Source organism: Diplodia seriata (genome assembly GCF_021436955.1).
Source record: "Diplodia seriata strain FDS-637 chromosome Unknown scaffold_1, whole genome shotgun sequence".
Lineage (NCBI taxonomy): Eukaryota > Fungi > Ascomycota > Dothideomycetes > Botryosphaeriales > Botryosphaeriaceae > Diplodia > Diplodia seriata.
In genome coordinates, this window is record NW_027117308.1 from 3,747,102 (window position 1) to 3,761,821 (window position 14,720).

The 14,720-nt window shown below is 56.3% G+C and overlaps 3 protein-coding genes across 3 annotated transcripts; 1 reads left to right on the plus strand and 2 right to left on the minus strand.

Moving 5' to 3' along the window:
- Window positions 1–557: 557 nt before the first annotated feature.
- On the plus strand, window positions 558–7,632 carry CDC39 (CCR4-NOT core subunit cdc39; the record flags this gene model as incomplete). The annotated part of the gene is made up of 4 exons (XM_066772579.1): window positions 558–1,154; window positions 1,215–1,539; window positions 1,601–7,497; window positions 7,570–7,632. 4 exons carry the CDS (start codon window positions 558–560, stop codon window positions 7,630–7,632), a joined length of 6,882 nt encoding a protein of 2,293 aa, XP_066637858.1.
- Window positions 7,633–9,945: 2,313 nt separating this feature from the next.
- Window positions 9,946–11,403, minus strand: kes1 (Oxysterol-binding protein 4; the record flags this gene model as incomplete). Its single annotated transcript, XM_066772580.1, has 4 exons — window positions 9,946–10,629; window positions 10,706–10,814; window positions 10,887–11,206; window positions 11,329–11,403. 4 exons carry the CDS (start codon window positions 11,401–11,403, stop codon window positions 9,946–9,948), a joined length of 1,188 nt encoding a protein of 395 aa, XP_066637859.1.
- Window positions 11,404–12,228: 825 nt separating this feature from the next.
- PGM2 (Phosphoglucomutase-2) lies at window positions 12,229–14,009 on the minus strand (the record flags this gene model as incomplete). The annotated part of the gene is made up of 2 exons (XM_066772581.1): window positions 12,229–13,894; window positions 13,957–14,009. The coding sequence occupies 2 exons, from the start codon at window positions 14,007–14,009 to the stop codon at window positions 12,229–12,231; spliced, it is 1,719 nt and encodes a 572-aa protein (XP_066637860.1).
- Window positions 14,010–14,720: the final 711 nt, after the last annotated feature.

Below are 14,720 nucleotides of genomic sequence, written 5' to 3' on the forward strand. Positions count from 1 at the left end.
GAGTTCTAACAGGGCGCGTCATGAGCGTTTGCCGGCGCCGCCATCCGACAACAGCGCCCGTGGCGCGTTGCTGCAGGCCAGGCCTCGCTGCCACGACCGCCGGCACCGTGCGGCTTCGAGCGACGGTAGGGCGGCGGGAGGACGCAGCCGCTGCTCAGGGCACGGCCGCCACCTTGCACAGTGGTAGACATTACATAGCCTGGGGGCGCTGGCGGGCGTGTTTGCGCTGCTGCTGCGCTGCCGGTTGCGACTGTCGAGGCGCCGCAGACGGTTGCCGCGCATGCGACGGTGCCGGCATAGGCAGGTTTGCAGATTTAGACATGAGTGAGACCGGCTGTAGTGAATATCCATTGCTCGTTTCTCACTTTCCATTGTCCATTGCGCGCGTGAGCCCTTCACATTGGTCGCTGTCGGTGCCGCACGGCCCGTTCACGTCGGGCTGTCAACCTTGAACTTCACCTCCAGTGCCTCGTCCCCCACCGACCACACCTGTCCTCCTCGCCGCCACCTCTTCTCCCTCTTGTCGCGCGTGCGCACCCGATGGAATAGCTGCCTAGATGAGCCAGCAATTCCCCTGGGGCTCTTCAAGTCAGCAACCCAGCGGACGGCGTGGCCTTACTCCCATTTCAACCGCCTTCACCTCGACACGCTCCAACTCGGCTGCCAACAGCCCCTCGCGAACCTCCTTCTCGCCCGTCAACAATCCGCCCTCCGTCGCATCGCCCGGCACCCGGCGCATCATCAGCCGCACCTCGTCCGTCTCGTCGACGTCGTCGCCCTTCTCGCCGTCGCAATCCGGATTACAGCAGCAGCACACCCCGGGCCAGCTGCTGTCCTCCGGGCGCTCAAGAACCATAGCTTCCCAGGGCGCTTCACATTTTGCTTCCTCCGCCGCGGCTTTGCCTTCCGCATCGCAAGGTGGTGGAGGTGCGCCAAGCACCAGCGGCGGAGGGAGCTCCAAGGTAGCTCGCGCGTCGCCCTCGCTCTCGCAGTCGGGCAACATCGGCTCGCCGAGCAGCACGTCCACTGCATCGGGCCCGTCTGGCCAGTCGCTCGCCAAAATCGTCATCGCACAAGTCTTCCTGCTCCTGAGCTCACTCAAGGAAGATAAGGATAAGACCAAGTGGGAACAGCAGACCGATCAGATTCGCAAGGTCAGTGAAGCCCGCAGTTGCCCCCCTCCACATCCGCGCTGACATTGTCTCCCGCCACAGCTCGTCAACTCAAACGGCATGGAGGTCTTCTCAAAGTATTTCCGTCGCTTGCTCCAGAGCAATGCGCCGCAGATCTTCCCAGGCAATGTGAAGGGCGGTGACAACTCTGGCAGCTACGGGCTGCTTGTGGAAGAGATGCACAAGATCATGCGTGACCCCCAACAAGCATACAAGATTGCCGAGTCAATTGACACGACTGAGGGCGATCTCTTCAGGGACTTTGACCTGTCCACATTTATGGAGCATTTCAAGCTGGACCCGGTCGCCAAGACAACCCTAGCTTTGGCGTGCAAGACCACGTCAAAGACGGATCTGAGAACCAAGGGTGAGACCGCAGCCCCTCGCCCACAACTTCCATCCCCCACTGACTTTCGTTTCCGCACTAGCCGATGCCATCCTATCCAACAACTACCAAAATTTCCTCATGACCCTCGTCAACTCACACCCGGACTCGCAAGACGACATCCCATCCAGCATCCTTGCCACCGACATCGATCGCCTGGCACAAGATCCTCCACGCACCTGGAACGACGAGAGCAAGAACAGTCTGCTGTTTGCCATCCGCACGAAATACGACAAGCTGACCGGTATACTACCTCCGGATGTTACCGCGTCCCTGCACATGTTCGAGCTGCTTGAGAACCAGAACCCGCTCATCAGGCATGTCCAACGTGCGGGTCCTCGCGCAACTTCGAGCTTGGACTCGTGCAAGGAAATGTTGGCTACAGTCGAGGCCCGCGATATGAGCTATCAGAACGTTGCCAATGCGCTTCTCTTCATGGCAATCACGCAGAATGGCCAAGCATACAATGCGACTAACTTCGTCGCTGCGTTACGGGAGCACCGTGCGGGACAACGGTTGGATTGGCAGGATGTGGTTCACTCGTTCGATCGTGAGAACCTGAAGGTCACTACGCAACAGTTTCTGGCATTGTACAATGCGTTCCTACCTTTGGCTCAAGAGTACGAGAACTTTGACATACAACTGCTATGGGGAGGATCTTGGAACCATCAGGATACCCAACTTTCTTTCGTCGTGGCGTTCTTGGCTTGCTCCCCCGAGGATCTGGATGTCACTCAAGTCCCTCGCCTGCGCAAGGCTTTCACGCTGGAGCAATTCGAAGACGCCTCTGACGTGGTTAAGGAACGCGCAAAGGAAGTTGTGAAGCACCCGCTCGTCTCGCTGGATGCGACGGCAGCTCTTTTCAACATCATCTTCCAGTCACAAGAGACCTACAACATTGCTCAACGTTCACAGATTCCGCAAACTGTCATCAACCAGAACACGGACATATTCGTTGTTGCCGCATCCGCTGTACCCAAGCCATGGGTTGGTCTCCAGGAAATGGCTATGCGTCAGCTCTTCGGACCATTCGTCGAGAAACGCGTACCGAACGTCTACAGCTTCGCACTTCACGGTCTTTGGAAGCAAGATAGCATTTGGGTTGCCGCCAGGTTCCTCGACTTCTACAATGCCAATCCTCTTTCCCTGACTACCATAATGGAGCACGGGGCGGAGCACGGTTGGATTCAAGATCTCGTTGCGTTAAACTCCGACATGAGCTTGGACCTGGCGGCTCTCGCACATAGGGAGGGTCTCTTTGACCTAGATCCATGGGCCCAGGACACGCTTAGGCAAATCCCAGTCTTCCCCAGGATTCTGGCTTCATTTCTCAACAACAAGGCCGAGACAGACTTGCAGGCTCAACGCGAGGGCGTTCCCCCTGCTAATGTGCCGTTGGCGGTCAAGACTGTTCATCCACTTCTAGGCTTTCTTCAAGGTCATCTGCCCGACGAGGAGTTGGTTTCTTTGCAGCGGATTTGCATTGGAGCGTACCCGAGGTTAATCAACTACGGCGAAGGCTTCGATGAAATAATCGACTCGAATGGTAAAGACGGTAACTCAATATCACCAGAGGCCGACAGGAAGATGCAAGAGCATTACAAGAACATGTACAGCGGTGAAAGCGATGTGCGTCATATCATCGAAGAGCTGCAGAAGTACAAGGCGTCCGAGGACCCTGCAGACCAGGACTTGTTTGCTTGCATGATTCACGGCCTTTTCGACGAGTACAACTGCTTTGGCGAGTATCCATTGGAGGCACTGGCGACCACGGCTGTCCTATTTGGCGGTATCATCCAGTACAACCTGCTCTCACGAATCCCCCTTCAGGCTGGCCTGGCTATGGTATTGGAGGCAGTCCAGGATTATCCGCCGGAGGCCTCCATGTACAAGTTTGGCCTGCAAGCGCTTCTGAACTTTTCCAACCGACTCCACGAATGGCCTAGTTTCTGCGACCGTCTTCTCCGTGTGCCAGGGCTTCAAGGCACCGAAGTCTGGAACAAAGCCGAGGAAATCGTAAGACGACAACGCTCTGGAGAGGCCAATGGTGAAACCAATGGTGACTCGCAGAATGGGATTTCCTTGACGAACGGGAGTGTGGAAGAATTTGGCCCAGAATCAGTTGTGCGTCAATTCAGCTGCTTGCACGCCGATCCTCTGCTTCGACCGGAGCTGTATGAAGATCCGGACGAGGAGGTGCAGGACAAGGTATTGTTCGTTCTCAACAACGTCTCGGAGCGCAACATTGTCGATAAGCTCAACGATCTCAAGGAGGCTCTGGAGGAAAAGCATCATCAGTGGTTCGCCAGCTATCTTGTCGAGGAACGTGCGAAGATGCAGCCGAACTTCCAGCAGTTGTACCTTGATATGCTCGCACTCTTCGGCGACCGGTTTCTTTGGGCTGAGGTTCTTCGGGAAACTTACGTTTCCGTCATTCGTATGCTCAATGCCGAGTCTACGATGAACTCGTCAACCGAGCGCACTCATCTGAAGAATCTTGGCGGTTGGCTCGGTTCTCTGACGATTGCCAGGGACAAGCCTCTCAAGTTCAAGAACATCTCTTTCAAGGATCTACTGATAGAGGGTCACGACACGCAGCGGCTGCTGATCGTCATTCCGTTCACTTGTAAGGTTCTCATCCAAGCCAGCAAGTCGACGGTCTTCAGGCCCCCAAACCCGTGGGTCATGGAGATAATTCGGTTGCTCATGGAATTGTACCACTTCGCCGAGCTCAAGCTCAATCTCAAATTCGAGATCGAGGTTCTATGCAAGGGCCTGGACCTTGACTACAAGATCATTGAGCCCTCCGACTGCATTCGGTCTAGGCCTCTCCACGAAGAAGAAATTTTGGGACAGGCCATACCGGATGGTCTTGAGGGTTTCCATGACCTGTCGCTGGTTGGCCTCAACCGCGCAAGGGCTGTGAACGACCGCTTTTCGCCCGCTGCAATCCAAGCCTCTCTGCCGGATCTTGCTTCGGCTCTCGTCTACCCGCCTGCATCCTCCAACATGGCAGCCACCAGCCGTTTGAGACAAATCTTCCACACAGCAGCACAATCTGCCATTGCAGAGATCATCGCACCGGTTGTTGAACGTTCCGTCACAATTGCCGCCATCTCCACGTCGCAGTTGGTCGCGAAGGATTTTGCCACCGAGGCCGACGAGAACAAGATGCGCGAGGCTGCGCACACCATGGTCAAGTCACTATCCGGCAGTCTTGCTCTTGTTACCTGCAAGGAGCCGTTGCGCATGAGCATCATGAATAACATCCGCATTCTGGCACGGGATCTTCCGGAGCAAGCGCTGCCTGAGGGCCTTATCCTTATGTTTGTCAATGACAATTTGGATACGGTATGCGGCATGGTTGAGCAAGCGGCAGAACAGCAATCTATCGCGGAAATCGACGTTCAAATTGAAGGAGGTACCCGGGCCCGCCGCTACCACCGCAACACCAACCCTCGCGAGCCCTTCAATGATCCTCCTGTCAAACACTGGGCCACGTTCATTCCAGAGCCGTACAGACAGAGTCCCGGAGGCCTCAACACAGAGCAACTAGCTATCTATGAGGACTTCGGTCGTCAGGCTCGTGGGATGTCTCAAGTCAACAACGCTTCCCAGGACAATGGGCGTCAGATGTCGGAGGTTCTACAGGAACAGTATCCCCAGGTTCCGAACCTGCCTACTCCCGCGGAGCCTCCTGCTATCCCTCGTCCAGGTTCTCAAGCTCCTGCCCGTCTTCAGACCGCTCCGCCGATGTCTGCTACGATGCCGCAGGCTCAGCTCAATGGTTATGTCGATGCCCATACCGCCAGCGAGCGTGCATTGACTCACCTCTTGGATTTGCAGCGCACCTCGAAAGAGGCGCAAGAGGAGCACATCGAGGAGCTGGGCCCGTCCGCCCCTACCCGTGATGCGTTCGAGCAGCTGATTCACCTCGTTGAGACCTCGGGCACCACAAGGGACAACCTTTGCTTGGGTATTGCCGGACGCGTTGTCACTTACCTGTTTGCAGAGGCTGAGCGTCGTCTGGAGATCGAGGTCATGGTGCAGTTGGTCATCCAGCTGTGTCAAATTTCCGTCAACACCTCTCGACAGATTATGATGTGGCTTGCAAACATCGAGAACGAGCGTCTGCTCAATGCGCCGGTTGTCATCTGCATGGTGACCGCCGGCCTTCTTGATCTCCAGCGCGTCGATATGGCGGCATCCAAGGCCATTCAAGCTCGCAACCTGCACGCTTTGGATTTCCTCTCCCAGTTCATGGACGAAATTCTATTGGGTGCCAGCCCTGCCGCTTTCCGCACAGACTTTTCTCGGTCGCTCGAAGCCCTGACTCAATGGCTCTCCGAGGATTCTGATCTGGAGGTTGGCAAACTGATCATGTCCAAGCTTCAAGTGCCGCAGGAACGCGTGCCGACTCCTCCAGATGCTGGTGGCAAATACCAGGTTGAGTACGTCTTTGAAGAGTGGATCCACCTCGTCCGCTATGGCCAACGTCAAGCTCCTTCGGAAAGGATGATCGCCGCCTTTATCAACCAGCTGCATGCCCGCGGTTTCCTGAAGACACAGAACGACTCTGCCCACTTTATTCGTGTCTGCGTCGAGGCTTCGGTCGATGCGTACGAGCGTGAGGAGCTTGTTCCCTTCCCTAGCCTGGACAACGCCTACATCTTCGTTGATGGCTTGGCTAAGCTCGTTGTGTCTTTGGTCGTCTACCAGAGTGAGACCGAGGGTGCGACTCTCTCCAAAAAGCCGGGGTACCTTGAGGGCATCTTGAGCTTGGTCATCATGGTGCTGATCCATCACCACCGTACCCGCGGCGAGCGTTTCAACCAGAAGGTGTTCTTCCGCCTCTTCAACTCTATCATCTGCGAGCTTCATGATGTGCGAGACCTTCTTTCCGGCCTTGAGCCGGAGTTCATGTTGGTTATGGGCAAGGCTCTCCTAGTGCTTCAACCCAAGCACCTCGCTGGCTTCTCTTTCGCCTGGCTCACCCTGGTTTCGCACCGCATGTTCATGCCTGTCATGCTCAAGTTGGCGGATGATACCAGATGGAATCTCTATGCCAGGCTGACCGAGGTCGTGCTGTCTTACGCCGGCAATCTTATGAAGCCGGTGGAGCCGAGCGTTGAAGCCCGCAACTTCTACCGTGGCGTCCTGAGGGTTCTCCTGGTGATCCACCATGACTTCCCCGAGTTCCTGGCTGAGAACCATTTCCGCTTGTGCAATGCGATCCCGATGCATTGCACGCAGCTGCGTAATCTGGTAGTGAGCGCCTATCCGTCATCCTACCCCGAGCTTCCTGATCCTTTCACTGCCGGCTTCAAGGTAGACCGTCTAGAGGACGTGAGGAAGGCTCCGGTGGTTCGTTGCGACGTTGAAGAGCCCCTCAACAAGCACGGCGTCAAGGATATTGTCAACAACCTTCTCCAATCGACAGAGCAGAGCCCGGAGGAGTTGCAGAAGCTGTGTGATGCCATCTATGATCCACAGCGTGAGGAGACCGGGCTGGCTTTCGCTCCAGTTCTTGTTGACACTTCCCTTCTGCACTCCATCGCCCTCTACGTCGGCAGCCACGCTGTTTCTACTGCTGGCAAGGGCCCAGTGTTCAGCGCCACCTCCCCTCATGCGAAGCTTTTGGAGAACCTGGCGAAGGAGCTGCGCCCTGAAGGTCGCTATCACTTCCTTAGCGCCATGACCAACCAGCTGCGTTGGCCCAACAGCCACACTCACTGGTTCAGCTACGCGATTCTGCACCTTTTCGGTTCCAGCAGCGACCAAATTAGCCTCGACGTCAAGCAGCAGATCACGCGCGTCCTCCTGGAGCGTCTTCTGGTCCACAGGCCGCACCCTTGGGGCCTTATCATCACACTACTGGAGATCCTCAAGAACCGCGACTACCAATTCTGGGAGTTGCCGTTCGTTAAGGCGGCACCTGAGGTAAGTTCTTTCCCGTTCCTCACATGCTGATCAGCCCGTTATGTTTGCTAACAAAGGTGCGAATCACACCAGGTCGAACGCCTCTTCGGAGCCTTGTTCCAGCATATTAACCAGAGCCCGAGGGCTATCTCGTAAACGCACAGCTGCGACTGGGCGAATCTATGGACGAATCATCGCGCTCTTGCCCGAAGCCGTCTAGTGATGCCAACAGCCATCCCATCCACCGTTTCCAAGGAGCTCAAGAAAGCGTTGACCGCTCAGACAACGAACCGTAGCTCGACGGAGTGGGACACGTCACGAACGAAATGCTCATGTGGTATGACTTGACACACGACACCTTTCTTCTGAACAACTGGCGTCTATACAAAAGACGGGACGAGGAGCGAGTCTCCAGCCCTGTTTGATTTTCTGCTCTTAATCCTCTTTTCGGAGAGAAGGGTGGCAAGAGTCTCCCTTAACTTTTCCTTTCTTGATGCATTTTCAGTGCGCCGGGTTTGGGTAAACTAAAAAAGGGCATTTGCGTGGCGAAGGAGGGGTCTTCTTTTTTCTTTGACAGAGAAATTAATTGGCGACGGATATTGAGAACGTGGGCTAGGGGATGCAAATGCGGGAGAATTCTTTCCTATGGTGGCGGAAGGTTTTTTAGGTGCTCTTGTGGTTTTTTCTCTACACTTCTTTCTAAACAAATTCGGGGTCCTGCTTTTGTTTTGATTACATGCTTTCACCTGCGTGGATATACTCTTCTTGCTGATGTATGGCTTCACTTTTATTGCTCTTCTTCCCCGTGGACTTTCCACATCATCCTCTTGGTCATTCAATGAGCCAGCACCCAGGAGTGGCTTTTGGTTCACGTCGCCGTTTCGGGCCAGACTTTACCTACGGGGGACGACAAAAGTGTAAACAGCTTTATCCTGTTTTCCACTGAGGCGATTCTGTCTGACGCAATGGCCTTGGCCCTTTCTTCTACCTTACGGTTCTTTCCCGGGTGGGGCGTTTTCGGAGTTAGTGGGAACGGTCGGTCCTTCAGTAGATTCAACGGAGCGGGCCATTAGGAGGTACATGCCTTATTCCTTCTCACTTGTTATTCTCTGTCCATTCTTCACTCATCATCTTCTCTCTTTCCTTGGGTGGTTATGTAGATGCATCCTATCCCTTCCACCTTCGCTCTCATCGCGCCTGCCGATCATTGTTGTGAAATCTAATATCCTCTTGGTGTTGCTCCACCCACTTGGCTGCCAACTGGGAGAAACGGTCTATTGTAGACAGTAATGTCCCGCTTTAGCAACATGTGTACCAGGTGTGATTTGAAGTAAAAGAAAAAAAGAAAAGGGCCCTGAAGATACCGTACTCGTTGCTGCTGGGAGCCATACCGTCTGCCAGTGTGCTCGCTTGCTTGATCTCCGCTCTTCGGGGAAGTAGAACAAAAGTGGCTGCTAGTGCGAGCGGTTTCCCTTTCGAACTTATGACGTCTTGACCCTGCTGTTTCACGTCCTTCCCGGTGCCCAAACCGAAACATGTCACGCGGCAAATCCCAAAGCAGCCATTCCGCTAGGCGCCGCTCACCAAGGCCGTGAGTGAGGTGGTGGTGGTGTCATACCTCACACCATCCATCCGCTACGCTGCTGCTGCGCCGCCGTGCCCCTTTCCTTTGACCGCCAGCTAAAGTTCTCTCTGTCACTAATTAAGCCTGGAGTGAGTTGTCACATGAGATATGGTCACAAATGGCCCGATAAATGGTGCGAGAACTGATGCTTTCCCTCCCCACTCCAAGACGATAGCAACTCTCATTTCGCAGAAAATGAACCCCCATCCTTCATCAGCTGCTTCCCAAACTTGTTTTGGAAACACCTACGCACCAAGCCAACCCCATTTAGAGCTTAGCCTTGATCTCTATCGTGCCATTCTGTCTCACGAAATACGCCATGGACTAAAATTTGAAGAGAACGAAAATAACCATCAAGCCTCAAACTAAGCAGCCTCTTCAAACAACCACAAGTGTGAGAATCGGTATGTTGTAGGACAACCCGATTTGTCGCTATCGCGAGTGTCAATAGGAAAGTGAGTAAGAACGCGGGCTGATCGTGTTGATTATAAGTTCGCTTTATTGCTCGACCGTGACCAAAAGAGGACGCGTGAAATAGGATCTCGGAATAGAATATTATGTCGAACAATCAGGCTGAAAGCGCGCGTGTCGTGAGAAAGAGGGCAGTTTCCAAACTATCCGTTTATGCTTTGACCGTGTGCGTTATCGATAACCCCTAAAGCATGATACAAGAACAAAAGAGAAAAAGAATTTCAGTGTTAGGAACGAGAAGTCCTAGAATGCATATAGAACACACGAACGTCCCCCAGCCATCCGATCTATCGGTTTAAATTTGCAGTTCTCACCTGTTCGAAGAAAGCCATAACCCACCCGCTAACCATCATCTACCATCCCGCCCGGATACATTACGAAGAAGGGGCGGTGGTAGCCTTGGAAAGGTACTGGGCCGCCTTTGTGGGGTCGAACTTCCACACACCGTTGGTCTTTTCCGCTTCGATGGGCTCCTGGATGCGAGCGGCAAGCTTCTCGAAAACGGGGAACTCGTCCGTACGGGAGAAGTAGCGGCGCTGCCACTCCCTGCCCTCCTCTTTCTCGACGCGGCGCATTTCGCGCTGCTTGTTCTCGATGAGGCTCTTCTCACGGCCCGTCGCGTCCATGTCGCCCACCTGGATGCCGGCGGCAACCTTCTGCCAGGCGCGGCGACTTTCCAGCTCATCCTGCTGCTCGATGGGGGCGAGGGTCAGAGGAGTAGTCTTGTTGGTACGGGCGTCGTAAGTCTCAATCGTCTCCTTCTTCTTCTTGATGGTGAAAGCTTCGGTCCACTGGCCATCGATGGTGTAGATGGCATCCTTCTCCGTCTTGTCGTGGGGGTACACCGCGGCGGTAAAGCTGTTCTTCTTGCCGCTGATCCATCCGCGACCGCTGTAGTCGATCTTGGCGGTGTAGCCTGACGAAGAGGTAATGTAGGATTGGCGGTTCAGCTCGACATAGGGCGATCCGGTGATCAGGCCTTCAATATGCAGCGAGGGGAGGGTGATCAGGTAGTCCTCGTTGTAGGCATCGATGTGGAGCACCGCGTGGCCGATTTGCTGCCAGAGTGCCACAAAGCGTCAGTCAGTGCGCTCCGAAACACGAAGATCTGTGCCACCCGGCTGACTGACTCACCTTGACGTTGATGGTGCGCGAGAACGAGGCCTTCTGGCCGCAGTAGCCGGTCAGGCGCACGCCGTGCTGGTCGTTCCAGATCGAGTAGGCCGTGACGGGCGGGTGGTGGCTGCAAAACAACGGTTAGCGGTCACTATCCAGACGCCACGGCCGTCACGGTGTGTTCCATATGCTTCTGTACCTGACCTGCTCGCTGACGAGCTCCGTTGTGCCCGCCGCATCCTCCCACTTGCCCAGGAACAGCTCGCCAAGGAAGGGATTGAGGGGCTTCTTCTCGCTACCCAGCTTCTCGCTGCGGCTGGCGTACTGCTGCTTGAGAGTGCTGAGGAACCACTTGAGCACGGCGAGGGCGCGCTCGGCGGGGTCCTCCTTGCTTGCGGGGGCGACGAAGAGCTGGGGGTGCTCGGCCCAGTAGGACGAGAACTCGACGAGCGAGGTGGAGCTGAGAATGAAGGGCGGGGCGGTCATAGACGACAGGTCGCCGTTGAAGGACGCGATGGACTACATGGGCGCAGGGGCGTCAGCGGAGGTTGAGAGCGGCTGCTTGTTGCGCGGGCGGAAAAGTCGCGACATGCGGGATTCGGAGTGGGATGCGCGGCGGCCAACGGCAAGCTGGTGCGTACCTTCAGGAACGAGGTCCACGAGCTCCGCGCCTGGGGCGGGACGGCCGAGGCTTCGGCATTACTGTTGGAGGACATGGCTGGGGGAAGCGGGGTCTGGCGAGATTCTCTGATCGGGAAGGAGGCAAGGAAAGCAGAATTGGAGAAGAGTCGGTCGAGGTTTGGATGCGCGAGGGGCCTGTGGAGGTATGATGACGCCTGGCACCGCTAAGCCACGCGCTACCGGCCCATACACCGCCCACAACCGGCGGTGCATTGGCCCATCACGCTGGCAGCGCACACGCCCCGTTGCTATACGACGCGCCCGCTGCCCAACTCCTGCGCATGCACATGGCCGTACAGTACATGCAGGCTTGCGATGCAAGCAGCAGTACCTATGCCGCGCTGACGGGCCCGTCCGCGGTTGCTGCCGCCCCCGCTTCTTGTCCCCCACTTCGATGCCTGCACGCGAATGTGCCTGTGGTAGATCATCCCCATCTGAATGCGGCCTGCTCCATCGGGCCTCAGCGTCTCACCACGACGTACGCGACCCCAGCCCGGCCAACATGAATACATAGGCCTCCTCCATCGGGCTCCAGCCCTTGGCTAGCCCTCACTCTCCCTGAACGTCTTGTGTCCGGGACTTCCACCTGCGAGTCACCACAAAACACCTCCAGCTCTGCCGGCATTCGACGTCATCACAGCAGGCGACGCTAAGTTTGATTAAGGGTTGCAAGCTCATGTCCGAGAAACCTCCACTTCACCATGCGAGATACCTATGTGCCCGTGTATGTACTTTTATTTTATTTCTATTCCGAGACTACTGCGAATCTCCTTACGTCCGCTAGCAAAAGAAGAAAATGGCAAGATTAATCTGAATGCACCTATCGATTTTTATCATCACTCGTCAATCGCCAAAACAGTTTAGGTCTTGACGGTGGGCTCGCTGCGGCCAGTGTACTCCTTGATCTTGAGCAGGCTGGTCGCCAGGTCGACGTTGTCCTTCAGGTACTCCTGTGTCTCAACATCGTACTTGCTGGGATCCGCCTCGTGCTTCTCGACGTACAGACGGATTGTCGCGCCGCTGCTGCCGGTGCCCGACAGACGGACGACAATGCGGCTGCCGTCGTCGAACTTGACGTAGATACCCTGGTTCTTGCTGACGCTGCCGTCCAGGTCGGTGTAGGAGAAGTCGTCAGCCTCGACCACCTTGCGGCCCTTGATGCTCGAGCCGACGAACTCGCTCTTCTTGGTCGTGATCAGCTCCGTGACGTGAGCGACCATCTTGTTGGCGCCCTCGCTCTCGCAGCCCTCGTAGTCGTAGCGAGTGAAGAAGGTGCGGCCATAGGTCTTCCAGAAGTCCTGCTGGATCGACTTGATGCTGGGCGTGGTGCCCGTCTTCTGGCCAACGCCGGCGAGGATGTTGAGCCAGGCAACAACGGCCCAGAGACCGTCCTTCTCACGGATGTGGTTGCTGCCGGTACCGAACGACTCCTCACCGCAAATGTTCATCTTGTCGGCGTCGAAGAGACCGCAGAAGAACTTCCAGCCGGTGGGCACCTCGTAGGACTGCACACCCTTGGCCTTGGCAACAAGGTCGACGGCACCCGAAGTGGGCATGGAACGGGCGAGACCGTAGATGCCCTGCTTCTTGAAGTAGGGGATCAGGTCGGAGTGGTGAGCAATGATGGCCAAGCTGTCGCCCGGCGACACGAAGGCGTTGGCGCCGTAGATCATGTTGCGGTCGCCGTCACCGTCGCTAGCGGCACCGAAGTGGATTCCCTTGGCGTCGACGACGTCGACGAGCGACTTTGCGTAGACGAGGTTAGGGTCGGGGTGGTGGCCACCAAAGTCGGGCTTGGGGACGCAGTTCTGAGTGCTGCCAGCCAGGCCCAGCTCCTTCTCGAAGATATCAACACCGTAGGGGCCGGTGACACCGCTAAGACCATCGAAGAGGACCTTGAAGTCGGGGTGCTCCTTGAGGAAGGCCTTGATGAGATCAAAGTCGAAGATGCTCTTCAGCATCTTCATGTAGTCCTCGGTGGAGTGGATGATCTCGACCTCGAGAGGACCGACGGTCTGGGTGCCAATCTTGCTCAGGTCGACATCGGGGATCTCGGCGATCTTGTACGAAGTCAGGCCCTTGGAGGTAGCGAAGATCTTGTTGGTGACGCTCTCGGGAGCGGGGGCACCGTTGGCGAGGTTGTACTTGATGCCGAAGTCCTCCTCGGGACCTGGATTGGGCATTGTCAGTACGGGTCTTCTTATCGAGGGCGGGTCGGACGTACCACCGGGGTTGTGGCTGGCGGTGAGCAGGATACCGCCAGTGGCCTTGCGGACACGGATGACATTGCTGGCAGCGGGAGTGCTGAGAATGCCATTCTGGCCGATGATGAGCTTCTTGACACCGTATGCCGCGCCAATCTTAGCGATCAGCTGGGCGACCTCGGGGTTCCAGTATCTGCCGTCACCACCGATGACGAGAGTGCTGCCCTCAGCGCCTTCGGGAATCGAGAGGAGGGTGGAGGCGACGAAGGCCTCGCTGTAGTGGGCCTGCTGGAAGACCTTGACCTTCTTGCGAAGGCCGGAACTGCGGAGAAAAGGGCGCGTCAGTAGAGGAAGCGGCAGACGGCACGGCGGGGTCACACTCACGTTCCGGGCTTCTGGTCCTGGAAGGGCTGCAGGGACACGGTCTTGACGCTCATGATTGCGGGTGAAGAGAGAATTGAGGGCGAGGGTGATGCTGCGGGAGGAAGTGGAAGGGGATAAGGAGAAGGTTAGGAGATGGAGGCGCTGGCGGACAACAGATAGTGGGGTTCGTGAAGCTCTGACGCCACCCGCGAGGGGATAGCTCCTCAACACCCATGTCAAGCACCCGTCCGCCACGACACTTCGTCGATCAGAAATGGGGATCTGAGCCTTCGAGAACATTGCTGCTTGCGGCAACACTAGCTGCGAGCATGCTCCCTCAGCATTGAGTGAGCGGGCTCTCTGGAACGCGAAGGTGGCCAGGAATGCGCAGGACACCCCTGCCGCTGTTCTCGTACTCTCACCGGCAGCGATACCTGCCCCAGGCCCAAACAAGTAAGCGCGGGGCTGGAGCCACGTGAGGATCCAACCCGTCAGCCACCCTCATACCGGCAGCAGACAGCTCCTTGAAGCCTGCCTGGAGCTCACTTGCTGTAGTGCGAGTAGGTGAGGGGTCCATCTGCAGCGAGCACGGGAGATGCGGAAAATATAGATCACGTGATGTGCTGAGTAAGTGTTTGCCTGGTTCGTGCCGTTGAGGCCAGACACCCGATATGTCATACCTCCATTGCATCTTCACTACTTTGAAGACTCGTCCGTGACTCCACGCAGGGCGCCACTCGACAGAGCAATGGCGCCTTCGCCGACGCAAGGTAACATGCGCTCTC